At 54.3% G+C, this 13,647-nt stretch overlaps 1 protein-coding gene across 2 annotated transcripts in view; it reads right to left on the reverse strand.

Moving 5' to 3' along the window:
• Positions 1–5,907: 5,907 nt before the first annotated feature.
• Positions 5,908–13,647, reverse strand: part of ARHGAP27 (Rho GTPase activating protein 27) — a 32,736-nt gene continuing 24,996 nt past the window's right edge. For both annotated transcript variants that reach the window (XM_068529915.1, XM_068529914.1), the window contains 10 exons: positions 13,277–13,367; positions 12,642–12,746; positions 9,987–10,085; positions 8,915–9,020; positions 8,628–8,750; positions 8,456–8,554; positions 8,188–8,265; positions 7,967–8,101; positions 7,704–7,809; positions 5,908–7,597 (listed from right to left, as the gene is read on the reverse strand). In XM_068529915.1, the coding sequence (XP_068386016.1) occupies positions 7,420–7,597; positions 7,704–7,809; positions 7,967–8,101; positions 8,188–8,265; positions 8,456–8,554; positions 8,628–8,750; positions 8,915–9,020; positions 9,987–10,085; positions 12,642–12,746; positions 13,277–13,367 (1,120 nt within the window). In that variant the 3' untranslated portion in view covers positions 5,908–7,419. The remainder of the gene's footprint in view (positions 7,598–7,703; positions 7,810–7,966; positions 8,102–8,187; positions 8,266–8,455; positions 8,555–8,627; positions 8,751–8,914; positions 9,021–9,986; positions 10,086–12,641; positions 12,747–13,276; positions 13,368–13,647) is intronic.

The raw sequence follows: 13,647 nt of genomic DNA on the forward strand, positions 1-13,647 counted from the left end.
TTGGTGAGTTCTGGCAGCCAGGATCCACAAGCACAGGAGGGGTGGAGCAAGCCGGAGGACCAGAAGCCTGGGACAGGCTTAAGATCATGCCAAGACAGTGGGCTCAATTCAGAAGGTGATGGCGCCAGTGCAGATTTCGAGGAGAGTGCCTGCCACTCGGCACAGTTCCACCAAGCCCACGGGAGCCAGAGCCCCTGGCAACGCCCCTTCTCTTCCCAGCCCCCAGCGGTTAGGTGGCGCCCGCATGCTGCGCAGCCAGTGTCCACTCTGCGCGCTCCACACAGCCCGGAGCGCCCTGGAGAAGCCCCGGGAGGAGGGGTGGGCACGTGCTGGAAGGCATCTTTCAGAGAGGCATGTGAGAGCCGGGTAGAGTATGGGGCGCTCCAGGGTCTTGGGAGCGTTCTCGGAAGAGTGGACGGATAACTGAGGGCATCTGTCAGGGATGGAGAAGGGTGGATGGGGCGGGAGGTGACAAGGTCCAGCCCGGTGGCCTGAGCTCCGAGCCACCTCCTGATGGGGAGCCCTGGGCTGACGAAGGGCCAGAGCTCTCTCCCTCCGCACCTCCTCCTAGTCCGGGCCTCACCTTGCCTCCTCCCCCACTACGGGTCATCAGCCTCATCCCCCAGCCTTGGAACTCAGGGCTGCACTGAAACTTGGGCGCTTAGGGCTGGAGGGGCACAAGACTCTAGGTTCTCTTGGCGCACGCCCACAGCGGCCCAAAGCGCCAGCAAATCCTCCCTGGTGTTCAAGGCTGGGAATCGCCCTTTGGGCGAAAGACCTCTGGCGCCCCCTACTGCCAGCTCTGCTTCAACAGCCCCGATCCGTCCTCTCTGCTGCCGACCCTGACCCATGCGGCTGGAACACATCGAGGGCCAGTTTCAGGGGCAGGAAGTGATGAGGAGCCCCGTCAGGACGCAGGTCTGGCTTGTGATGTTTACCTGGACTCCAGCAGCTTCCTAATTGGTCTCCCTCCCTCCCTCCTCCACCCACAGCTGGGAGAATCTCTTTAAAACGTATCGGTGGAATACTACTCAGTGATAACAAGTAATGAACTATCCGTACTCGCAACGACTTAAATGGCTCTTAAGGGCATTATGCTGAGTGCAAAAAGCCAACCTCAAAAGGTTACATACTTTATGATTCCATTATATAACATTCTTGAAATGACACAATTATAGAGATGGAGAACTGACAAGATTGCCAGGCCTTAAGGAAGGGGAGGGAGGGTGTGGCTATAAAAGGGCAGCAGAAGGGATTTCTTTTAAGGTGATGGAACAGTTCTGTATCTTGATTGTGGTGGTGGTTATATGAATCTATACATGTAATGAAATGTCATAGAATTATACACAAAGACATACAAAAAAATAAGTGCATGCCCAAAATGGTGAAATTGAGTGAGGTCTGTAGTCTAGTTGTGTCTAATGTCAATCACTTTTCTGGTTTTCGTAACACTAAAGTTATGTAAGATGTCACCACTGGGGGAAGCTAGGTGATGGGTACACGGGACCTCTTGGTACTATTCATGTGACTTCCTGTGAGTCAATAACTCTTTCAAAATAAAAAGCTTATGAAAAGAAAAAAAAGCATACCTGGCCATATCACCTACCTTTTGTTTTTGTTTTTTTTAATAAATGTGTTTATTTATGTATTTATTTATTTTTGACTGTGTTGGGTCTTTGTTGCTGTGCGCGGGCTTTCTCAAGTTGTGGCGAGCAAGGGCTGCTCTTCGTTGTGGTGCGCGGGCTTCTCATTGCGGTGGCTTCTCTTGTTGTGGAGCATGGGCTCTAGGCACGCGGGCTTCAGTAGTTGTGGCACCTGGGCTCAGTAGTTGTGGCTCTCGGGCTCTAGAGGGCAGGCTCAATAGTTGTGGTGCACGGGGCTTAGTTGCTCCGCGGCATGTGGGATCTTCCCGGGCCAGGGCTCAAACCCGCGTCCCCTGCATTGGCAGGTGGATTCTTAACCACTGTGCCACCAGGGAAGCCTCCACCTACCTGTTTATCTCTATCTTGTGGCACCTGGTGGGCCACAGAGGATGAAGTCCATGGAAGGAAAAGTGCCAACTCCTTTAGTATACCAAGCCCTCCTCTGAGGCTGGCGACAGAAAAAGAATATTCTCTCCTGGAGGGCACAGGGGGCTGGACCTCACAGCCCTGATTCTACCTGGGGAGACTCGCTTGTTAATCCCAGTGCATCCCCTCCTGTACTGGCCTGAGGGGGTGCTCTTCCACCTCTGATGCTCTGGTCGCCAAGAGGACAAAGTACCCTTCCCTTAACACTGCTGGGCCTCAGTTTTGTTTTGTTTTGTTTTTATTGTTTTTCTCTTTAAAAATTTTTTTTAACAATCATGTAAAATTTTAAATCAGGAAACAAACTTTTTTAACTTAAAAAATTTTAAGACACATCAAGCTTCCTATCTAGATACAGTCATGTATGAAAATCATATCTTAGCACTTTTCTATATCACTTTTATAAAAGGGATCATTTCAATGGCTGTGTTCCTCTATATGAGTTAGAGGGCTAATTAAGCATTGAAAGGCAAGTTTTTCACCAGCTAAATATTTAGTCTTATTTCAGTAAGACATTTCATTTAGACATAAAATTTCACAAAAATACAGCTTGGGAGTGGTATAGCTATCTATTGACAGAAGCTACTTACATGTGTAACACAATAATAAACCTTTATGAAAATGTTTCTGCAGGTATGCTGGTGTCCTCCTGGGTATCACAAATACATCTGTGGGGATCAGTCTTGGAAAAAAGGCTGCTCTGGAGCTCCGGGAAACAAAAGCTGAAATAAATTATGTTTTCAGACAATGCAAAGTAAGCTTTCAGGCTTCCACGATGTTGGGTGAGGCATTATAATGAGCTGGTTGGTCCCCATTTTTTAAAGTGCAGCAAAGGATAACCAGAATGAATTTTCAAGATTTCTTATTCACTTTCCCCTTAAAATGAAACTGGCGAATGGTAGTCAGTGTTTGGCTATTGTTAAGTTTACCCCCCAAAATGTTGATGAATGAATGAATAAATAATTTTTACTCTTAAAAAAAAAAAAAAAGAAAAGAAGAGGAAGAGATGAGCTCTCTCTCTCTCCCCCCGTGCCGTGTGAGCTCACAGCAAGAAGGCAGCCATCTGCAAGCCAGGAAGAGAGCCCTCACGACAACCCCACTCTGCTGGCACACTGATCTCAGACTTCCAGTCTCCAGAACTGTGAGAAATAATTTCTGTTGTTGAAGTTACCCAGTCTATGTTATTTTGTTATAGAGGCCCATGCTGACTAAGACCGTATTTCCCATAAAAACTCGCACCTGAATGTTCACAACAGCGTTATTCATAACAGCCCCAAAGTGGAAACAATCCAAATGTCCATCAGTTAGTGAATGGATAAAAAAATGTGGCAAATCCATACAATGGAATGCTATTTGGCCATAAGAGTGAATGATGTACCTCCATGGACTACATGGATGAACGTGGAAGACATGTAGCCCTTAGCCTAGTGGGGAAGAGAAGGCTATGAAAGCACAATTACGTTACAGCGAGGCAAGTGTGATGAGGCAGAGAGGCACGTGTAAGAGATCTGAGGAGGGGTGTTGGGGCAGGTGTGAGCTGAGGCTGAGAGGAGAAGGATTAGCCAGGAGAAAGGGAGGAAGACAGGGAACTGTGGGCCCAAAGGCATGCAGGCAAGGAACATTCTGGAGTGTGCTGGGAGCTACAGGCATGGGCACAGCTGGTGTGCAGAGAGGTGGGAGGCGTGGCTGGGGAGGGCCTCAGAGGCCACACACCAGAGTGCCATGGTCAGATGGCTGCTAAGTGGACGATGGAACTGGAAGTGGAGGAGTCCATCCAGATGAGAGGCTGAGCAGGGGTGGGAGAGGCAGATCCAGGAAATCTTTACGGGGTAGAAGATAGGGACTTGGAGGCTGCCCTGAAATAGGGGGAGGGGTGGCTTCAGTTTTGTTTTAGGCAGGTTGCACTTGGGTGCCTGGCAGCCACCCGTGCAGGTGGACATTTGCACTTGGAACTCGGAAGCGAGCGGTTCAGGCTGGTGACAGAGATCTGAGTGATGCACATGCAGGCTTGATGACAGTCCCCAGAGTGGAACGGATGAGCGCCATCAGGGAGGGTGGAGAGAAGAGAGCAGTGGGCCGGGGCATCACCATTTACAGGCTGGGCAAAGACCCACGTTGCTGTGAGCAAAGGACAGCTTGTCTAGGAGGTTGACAGGCAGTTCACGAGTCCACTCACATGAGAGCTGGGCGCGTCCACGGGACTTAGCAACCAGGTGGACACCGGAAGCCTTTTCTAGGGCAGCATCAGGGCAGATGCCTGGCTGTGGAGGACCTGGGGTATCTGCTGGGAGGGGGACAGAGGCTTGGGGAGAGGCCCCCCTGTGACAGCCCTTATCAACTGTGTCACTTATTTCTGTCTATCCCCCAACCAGATGGCACTTCAAGAGGGCAGATACTCTTTCTCTATATATGAGTATATATATACTCTTTCTATGTATCTTTGTGCCTCCAGACAAAATCCAATTCACCCCAAACGTATTCACTGTGCACCTGCAGTGCTCGCCATGCACTGTGCTCGCAGTTGAGGGTTTATGGCTGAGCTCAACCTTCTGGTGGGGCTCACTGTAGGTGCTCAGACTGTGTGCATGAAGCTCTGGGCAGGCTCTGCTGCCAACCTGCCGTGTGACCTCAGGTGAGTTACAGCTTGTCTCTCCAGGAGTTTACTCTTTGGCAGTAGGTGATTTCTGAAGCTCCTCCTGGTGATAGTATGTGATGATCCTGGGACTTCCGTGCCTGCAGCTGCCCACATTACTTGCTGCCCACCAAGCTCTTGGCAGGGTCAAAAGCTTGGGGTGGGGTGGGGAGCTGACACTTCCCAAGACCTTCCTGCCCAAGGATCCTCCTGCCACTGTCCCGCCACAGGTCCCCATTCGTCGTGGTCCACAAGGCCCTGTGCACTCTGCCCCCTGTCAGCCTCTCCAGCATCACCTCCCACCCAGGCCTGCTGGCTTTCTGGGCTCCAGTCACGATGGTCTTCGCTCAGATTTTGTTCTCCCCACAAGCCTTCTTGCCTCAGAGACTTTGCACATGCTGTTCCCTCTGACTAGACACCTTTCCCTTAATTCCTCACCTTGTTGACTCCTCCTCATTCTTTAGTGCTTGGCTCAAATGTGGCTTCAGCAGAGACATCTTGGCCCCCTGGGGGACAGTCACACCCCAGTGACACACCTTCAGAGCACCCTGCGCTTTTCTCAGCTCCTGCACCAACATGGTTAACCAAGTAGTTGGGTGTTTAATAATCCATCCAGTTCCGCCCTTAGACCTGTGAGAAGGGTCTCTGCCCTGCCATGGGTCCCACTTTAGCTCTGGACCTTCTCTGTCTGTGCCTCTCCCCCCAGGATGAGGAATCTTTGGGGCCCCCTTGGAGCCCAGGCCCATCCCTTTAGACCATGCTCCTGACACGTGGGACCCCAGGCCCATTCCCTCAGAGGGTGGACCATGTGGGATGACCAAGGGGCAGCAGTTTGCACTGTTGTGTCCACCTGTGTGCACCTCCCCTTGGGCCAGGATGCTCTGAGGGTGGGAAGATATGGTGGGTGTGGCTGAGAGCAGAGCCAGCTCTTCTCATGCCAGCCATCTGGGCATGGAATTCGGAAGAGTCAAAGAAGTTTATGTTAGAACCTGGCCTTCAGGGATTCCCTGGCGGTCCAGTGGTTAGGACTCCTTGCTTTCACTGCCGAGGGCGCAGGTTCGATCCCTGGTTGGGGCACTAAGCTCCCACAAGCCGCATGGCAAGGCAAAACAAAAAACCAAAAAAACCCTGGCCTCCCAGGTCATTATGAAAGATATTTGTCAAAGTAGGAGAATAGAACACATTTTATTGAACACTTGTTAGCTTGATTTGTAGCTTTACGATATGTTGACGTATGGTATGAGGCCTCCACTTGTACTCTTGCCCCAGCCCCTCTGGCATTAGGGGTGGGCTTCGGTCAGCCCTGCCCGCCCAACCGTAAGCTCCACCAGGGAGGCAATGTGCGGTACCCCTGCCCCAGAGCACAGTGCCTGGCACAGAAGAGCAGATAATAAATATTGGCTGTGAGAAACAAATGAGATAATCCAAGTAAAATGCTTGGTATGGTGCAAATGTCAATAAATATTAGCTATTATTGTTTGAACACATGAACGGGTAGGTGGGGCAGGGTGCTGAGACCCATATACTGAGGTGGTTTGTGTACAAGAAGGGAAGGGGGGCTGATGACCCCAGGGTTCACGCTTCCTTTTCTGAGGATGTGCCCTCCTTCCCCCTACCCATCAGGCCTCTCCCTCTCAAGGTGGGCACCAGGGAGGCATACCTAACAGCCCAGGCACTGAGAGGGGCTAGGAGCTCCTGCCAGGGCTATTTCCCCTCCCCGTAGAGAAGAACAGCTGGGGCAGATTCCCTCTTTGCCTTCAGGGACCTCCCCAGGCCCAGACAGAACCCACTCAGCTTAGTTTCCCTGCTTTACCATAAGGCCATGCTGGGGTTGAGGGGTAGCTGAAAGGATTGATTTCACCCTCACAGGAGGCTGTGCTCTGGTGTGAGAGGAGCCTGAGCTGGGGAGTCAGATCACCCACCAGACCCTGAACAAGGCACTTTGCCTTTGTACGCCTCAGTTTCCTCATCTGCAAGATGGGACTACTAGTAGAAATGGTGCATGTCAAGTGGCAGGTGCAGGGTACACATTCAGTGACCAGGAAGAACCCTTGCACAGAGCACAAGTGGATCAGGGAGGGCAGAGGCCCAGAACCCCAACAGGAAAGTCAATGAAGAGGGTCTACAGCCAGCCAGTGATTGGGCCTGGCAGGAGCTTCAGTCCAGAGGCCTGGGGAAAGGCAGCTTCAGTTGCCCGCTGGAGGCCTGGCTCAGTCCTGTTTCCGCAGCAGGGAGGTTGTCGATTGCTGCTTCATGATGGGCACAGTGCCATGCACGGGGCCGGGGACCCACAGGGTCTCCCTGAAGGCCTCCACCAGGTGCAGGCCTGACGAAGCCAGGAAGCCCTTAGGCCAAATTCCTCCTCGCAACAGCGGCCGTCCCAGAAAACTCTCCCCCCACCCCTCATTCTCGCACACGCACAGTAGGTGGCGCTATGATAAAGAACAGAGCCCAATTAACCCCCAAACAGGCCAAATCAGAGAAGAAAAAAAAAAAAAAAAAATCACATTTTGCGAACTTCCCACCAGGGGTCACCATACCCTCAGAACCGAGAGGTGCAGAACTCGCACCCGCCTGCGGACTGGTGGGAGGCGGAGGGTCTCAGAGATAGAGTCCAGCCGCGTGGCTTCCAGCCACCCCGCTTCTATGCAGGACCACTGTCGCCGCCCCCACTCCCAGGTCCGCAGCGCCAGCAGCGGGGGTAGGGGTGCGGGCCCGCGGTCAGTGCGGCGGGAAGACGTCTGAGCACTGCTGCAGGATGAGCTCCACCACCTGGTTCTGGAACACCATGGTCATGGGCATGCTGGTTTCCTCTGTCTCGGGCCGCAGCAGCGTGGGCCCGAACACTATGGCCACGCTCTGCACGGACATGCGGTTCTGTTCTCCGTGCTCGATCACCCTGCGGTGGGGGTGGGGTGGAATCAGGGCCCAGAGCTGGGGGGAGGCGTGCGGGGGAGGGGCCTATCAGGCCCGCCTCCCCATTCCCGTGCGGCTCCCCGGCTCACCTGCACAGGTGCTGGAAGAGCAGCCGCAGCGTGTCGTGGTTGGGGGCGGGCAGCGAGCGCACCAGGTTCCGAACACAGCGGCTGCGCTGGGCCTGGTCCTGCAGCTCTGGGCAGGGGAAGGGTCAGAGGCAGAGAGAGGAGAGGGAGGGAAACAGAGGGGGCTGACTTCCAGTATTTTGCGGGGGCGGTCCCAGCCAGAGGGGTGCCTGAGGCAGCCCAGCCCCACCCCTACTCCATCCGCCCCACTTCCCCCAGGCGCTCACTGATGGCCGCGATGAACTGGGGGAAGTGCGAGAAGGGGAAGAGGGGCTCGGGCAGCTCTCGAAAGAAGAGCTTCAGGGCGCCGGTGATTACGTGGACGTCCTCCCAGCGTCCGTCGTCCAGGTCCAGACGTTCATCTGCGGAAAGCGGGGAGGGGAGGAAGAGGAGGTCAGCATCCCTTTGCGCCCTCGGGCCTGGGGCAGGGACAGGGGACGGGCCTCACCGTGGTCCACCTTATAGCGCAGCTTCTGGATGGTGGCCAGGTTTCCACTGATGCGGTATAGACCGTCGATGTCCAGCCCTGGAGCGGAGGGAGGCGCTGACCGCGGGTTCGGTGGGATGGCGCTAAAGCCCCTGCTATGATTCCTGCTCAGGAACTCCCGTTCTTTCCCCCTCGACCCTGCGCTCCCCAGGGGTTCCGTCTGGGGTCCTGGAAGGAGGCCTTCAGGCTCCCGGAATGCCAGGCCCAGCCGGCCGGCGCGTGTACGTACCCCGGGCCTCGACGGTGCGGATGCACTGCTGCACGAAGCGCGGCACCTGGCTCCTCTCGCGCTCACACAGCACGGCCAGTGCGCAGCCGAACACCTGGTCTGGGGGAAAGGCTCGTCAGCGTCGCATCGCCCCTGCGCCACCGGTGCCCAGCTCTCCGGGTCCCTCCTGTACCTCTGATGTAGCCCTTCTCCCGCAGCGACTGCAGCGTGGGCCGCCTCAGCAGGAACTTGCGGAGCTTGTGCCGGACCCTGCTCAGGTCGCTCTCCAGACCTCCGGGCCCCGGGGTGGGCACGGCTGCCCAAAGGGAATGGGAATGCGAGGGCTGGGTCAGTCGGTGGCGCCGGGCACCACTGGCAGCCCTAGCCTGGTCGTCACCACCCCGCCCCCACCCCGCCCCCCAGCCCCCACCCCGCCCAAAGGATGCCCACCCCCTCCACCAGCCTCACCCCCAAGCACACCTGCACCAGGCCGTGCCTCATCCTCCCGCCAGCTTCCTAGGCGCTCACTCGACCCAAAGTCCACGCTGCTGCTCTCACTTTCCTCCTCGGGGGGCAGGTCTGCGGACTAGAATCACACAGCCTCAGAGAGGCAGAGCCTTGGGCCAGCTGCGGGTCCTTCTGGGATGGGGTGAGGGACCCGAAGTGCCCTCCCAGCAGGCCTGGACTGGAGACCCCCAGGCAGAGAGTTTGCTGTTTCCTTATCCAGGTCAACCCCCTTCACCTCCACCAAAGAACCCCAGAAGCTCACCTCCCTTGGCTGCATGGAGCCCTCCAGGTGTTGGAGACAGTCATCCTGTTCTCCCCCACCTTTTCTTATCCTGACTACCCCTACCCACCTCCCCGTTCCTGGCCCACTTCCCCCATAATTTTCCTTAGCTCCTCTGTACACACTCCAGGAGGTCAGTATTCCTCAGTATGTGGCTCCCAGTTCGAGCTTGCAGTTTGAGCTGGGGCCAGAGCGCTGCCAACAACCTCACCGGCATCACCTCCCTGGATCTGGATTCCTACCTCTATTAATACAGCCAAGCAGGGCACCCGGTGTTGCTTAGTCCCTTAATAGGGAATTAAGGATCAAAAAGCCTCAGGTTGTTTCCAGGTGAAGAGCTGTCAGAGCAGGCCTGCCCCATCTCTACTTATGCAATTGATATATTGAACTTAAAAAACAATGCTACAGTCATCAATTCAATCCTTTTATTCTGTCTTCTGGTTTCAGCCTGTCTTTCCAGCCTGAGGCTGTTTAGCAGAGTATTTACTTTTCTCTTGCCTCAGTGTGGAATGGGACACTCCTCTAGGATATGCCCACCTGGAGAGTCCTCCTGTGCGGCCAACCCCAGAGGCTGGACTCACTTCCTTAAGAAAGGCTATTTCTTCAGCAGCCCATCTGCATCTGCAGAGAGGGCTACTTACCCACCGGTGCCATGGAGCTCCCAGTGCCCGAGTGGAGGGCCCCACCCACAGTGGGCACAGCTGCCCTGCATAATGGCTGCCCATCCCCTCCCCACCAGCCTTGGCGGTCCCCAGCTCTGCCTACCAGCTCCTGGATGCCCTGGGCGATGGCCTTGTGCCAGGTGCTGATGATGGCCTCCGAGTCATGCTGGATCAGGTACTCTGAGCCATCTCGGCTCCGCAGCTGGTGGGACACAAATCACTCAGTCATCTCTGGTTCGCTGGGTCTGTCCCAGGGGGGATACAGAGGTAGAGGTGATCTGTTCCTGTCCCCAGGAACTCAGAGCCTAATATAGCAAGGGCCTCACCCCAAGCCAAGGTATTTCACCTCATTAAAGCGGTAGGTAACAGCATCTCCGTGTTACAGATGGGCAAACTGAGGCACAGTGAGTGTAAGCAACTTCCTCGTAGACACACAGCTAGTGAATGATGGAGCAAGGACCTGAGTGCAGAAGATCTGCACATCTGTCAACAGTCTGTTGTGCTTTTCCCTGCCCCATCCTGTCTCTGTATGAGCCACAGAACACGGCAGGCCTACCCAGAGCACAGGCCAGCAAAAAAGTCAATGAAAGAAACTCCCGGTGGGAGACCCCAAAGCCACTATTTTATACTATTGAGGAGCAAGCAGTTATTAACAGCCTGGGCTATTTTTCAGCTGACTGCTGTTTCCCTAACAAAGTCTACAAAGAACAAGGTGAGGCAACTTGGATGGATCTCTCCTCAACCTCTGGCTCTGAGAACCAAGCGTTCAAGGTTGATGGGAATGGTTGGTTGCCACAGCTTTGGGTCAAATGAGAGTCAGAGTCAGCAAAAACTGTCTCAGACAACAGGGTACAAACTTCCAGAATCAGAGAGGGCTGTGTTTTGGCTGTCTACCTATTTAACTCAGACTTGAATGCTACTTAAAATGCTTTCCAAGACAAAACCAAACAAACCTGCATGTTCTACCCCATCCCCCTCCCTGCAAAGACTAGAGAATCTTTAGTGGGCAGATAGCACAACCTCGTGCTAACCTAAACTGACTGTCTGTTATCCCAGAGAATGGCCTAACAATGCCTCTAAAACCATAGCCATTATTTTTGGCAGCTGTCTCAAAACATAATCAGTTCATATTTGAGTTTCATACAGAAGGCACATCTGTCTACTTACATATCAATATACTGCTCAAGACATTCATTCTGTTGACTGCACAGGCAAACCGAGCTCAAACCAGCCATTCTCAGGGGACTGTTACTGAAGTTTTCTGTGACTCTGGGGTGACTGGAAAGACCGGCCATCCTCAATGATATAGAATTTGGGGTGGTCTCTTGAGAAAAATCCAAAGTCACCTACAGGTCACCCCTGAGTGGAGGAAGGATGGCTGCCAGCCAGTGGGAAGCAGGGGGCTCCAGGATTTCCATTCAAGACTGTCAGCCTTCCCATCGGCTTGAGGAGCTCTGAAGAGCCCCATCTGCCTTCCAGTCCTTGCCAGAAAAGACAACTCAGAAGCGTCTACTCTGAAACTTTCATCAAAAGCCCGGTCAGAGAGGTGACATTCAGAGAGCCCTGTTTGAAGGATGTCCCTCCAGATCAGGAAGGAACATACCTAGCAAATATGATGTCCCTCCTCAATCTGACGTCCACGGCAGACATTGCTAGTCGATTACAGCGCTAAGCCTGGAGAAGGCTCCAGACCTACTGATCAGAGTGGCTCATGAGACAAAACAGGTTTCCAGCTCTGCTCTGTGGATACTCTGGTTCTAGAACTGAGTGAAGCTGGGTGAATTATCATTAAATGACACACTCAAGCTCCTTGCAGAATTGCTTTTTCTGAGCTGAGATGGAAGGTCATGCTTTCTGGGCTTTCATCAGATGTTAGCTGAAGCAGCCCAAGAGTCCCTTTACTAAACTAGAACGGAGCTGCACACTAGAAACTGATTTCCCTCAAAATCTAGGAAGGTTTCTCCCCGCCCCAATAATAAGAGCCATGTAACTGATTGCCGTTCTCTTTTCACTCTGGCAACCAGGAAATCTGGAGCTGATTTTTTTCAGCAACGACAACCTTAGTACCTGTACATCATCCTAATCTCTCTCCACACTGCCCTCTTCCTCTAACTTGTTTTGTGGGTCCTGGCTTTCAGTGGCTTTTACCAGCTCACCATATGCATTTTTATGGTGAGCTGCCTCAAAACATTTGGGGACTGAGGTGAGGGTAAGAGTAGTTTAAAAACAAGACAACACACGGACAGTGAAGGGGAACACAACAGTGAAGACGGTGAAGACAACACATGGACAGTGGCCTGGGAGGGTCTTGCCTGGGCCCCACCTGGCCTCTCTCTTCCTGCTGCAGAGCCTGAGAAACGTGTCCACTACCCTGGTTTATTCACTGCCAGTTGGAAGCTGGGCTCTGACCAGCTAGAGCAGGTGTCCCAGCCTACCAGAGTAAGTAGCTGCGGACCCAGAGCCTCCTGTCTGTCTCAGGCCAAAGCAGCTGGGATGAGGACTGTGCTTCTAGGCACGACAGTTTCATTCCCCAAGGACCCCTACTTGGGACCAAGGACTCCAGTGAACTCCACTCCTGGAGAGGGAGCTGCAGAATATGTGATGCCAGGAACGGCATCCCCAAGGTGGAGGCAGTTTTGGTTTTGAGCCCCGAGAATTCCAGTCCTAACTCCCCAGGTCCACCTTTTTGGGGCTTGCTTAGTGAGCGTCCCAGACCATCAGTAAGCCCCTTCTCCTTCTCCCCCACCCCACCACTCACCTCCAGCACATTCTTCTTGCTGGATTTGTCTTTGGGGGCCCAGGCGAGAGAGGCCCCCTTCAGCTCCACCGTGTACTCGGGGGTGGAGAGCTTGGAAGGCTGCCTCTGTGGGAAAGGGAAGAAGGGTTGGAGGGAGCATGGTTACAGGGCACCGTCAGCTCAGCTTGGGCCTGTCACAGCATCCTGGCTCCAATCTACCAGGCTCCCTTGGCTTCAGGGACAAAATGGGGTCACAGCTCTGGGGACAGGGGGCCCAAGCGTTCCTGGAACCCAGAGATCCTGGTACTTCTTAACCATGGAGCCTGCAGGCTGGCTGGTTGTTTGCTACCTGCCCACCTAGGAGAGGAAAGGAGAAAGGAGTGCAGCCCCATCTCCGCGAGCGGGTGTGTCCAGTCCCCAGCCTCCCTGCCCACCAGGCTGGAGCTGTCCATCCTCAAGGACTGGTCCCCACGCCCAAGGTGGCTGGAAGTGCTTGTCCTGGGGTGATCTGCTCTCATCACCCCCTGCCAAGGCCCAGCTCCCTTGACACTCATCTTCCATGGTCTCAGACCTAGCCTTTGGGAAGCCTGATGAGGTAAAGACCCACAGGAGCCAGGAGCAGATGGGGTGGTCCCTGCTGGGCGCCTGGGCCTTACCAGGCCACCTGCAGTCGAGGTCTTTGAGTCCTTGAAGAATGTCAGGATGCCGCCCTCAAGCACTGTCCAGGAGGCACTCCAGTTCTTCTTCCTAGGCGGGGCGGTGGTGGCAGGGTTTGGGTTTGGTCCTGGGCTGAGGCCCCCCTCCCACCCCCAGGAGCAGGGCACAGAGTTTAAGAACACAGCTTGGGGCACCCAACCGTAAGGGGTGGACTCCCAGCGCTAACACCTGGTAGCCAAGGGACCTGGGGCAAGTCACTTCCTCAGTGCCTCAGGGTCCTCACAGGACCTCATAAAGTCGCTATGAGGGTTAACAAGAGCCTGGCATACGGGAAGTGCTCAGTGAACGTCATCGTTAAGGCCCACCGTGG

This window comes from Eschrichtius robustus, chromosome 20 (genome assembly GCF_028021215.1).
Source record: "Eschrichtius robustus isolate mEscRob2 chromosome 20, mEscRob2.pri, whole genome shotgun sequence".
NCBI classification, from domain to species: domain Eukaryota; kingdom Metazoa; phylum Chordata; class Mammalia; order Artiodactyla; family Eschrichtiidae; genus Eschrichtius; species Eschrichtius robustus.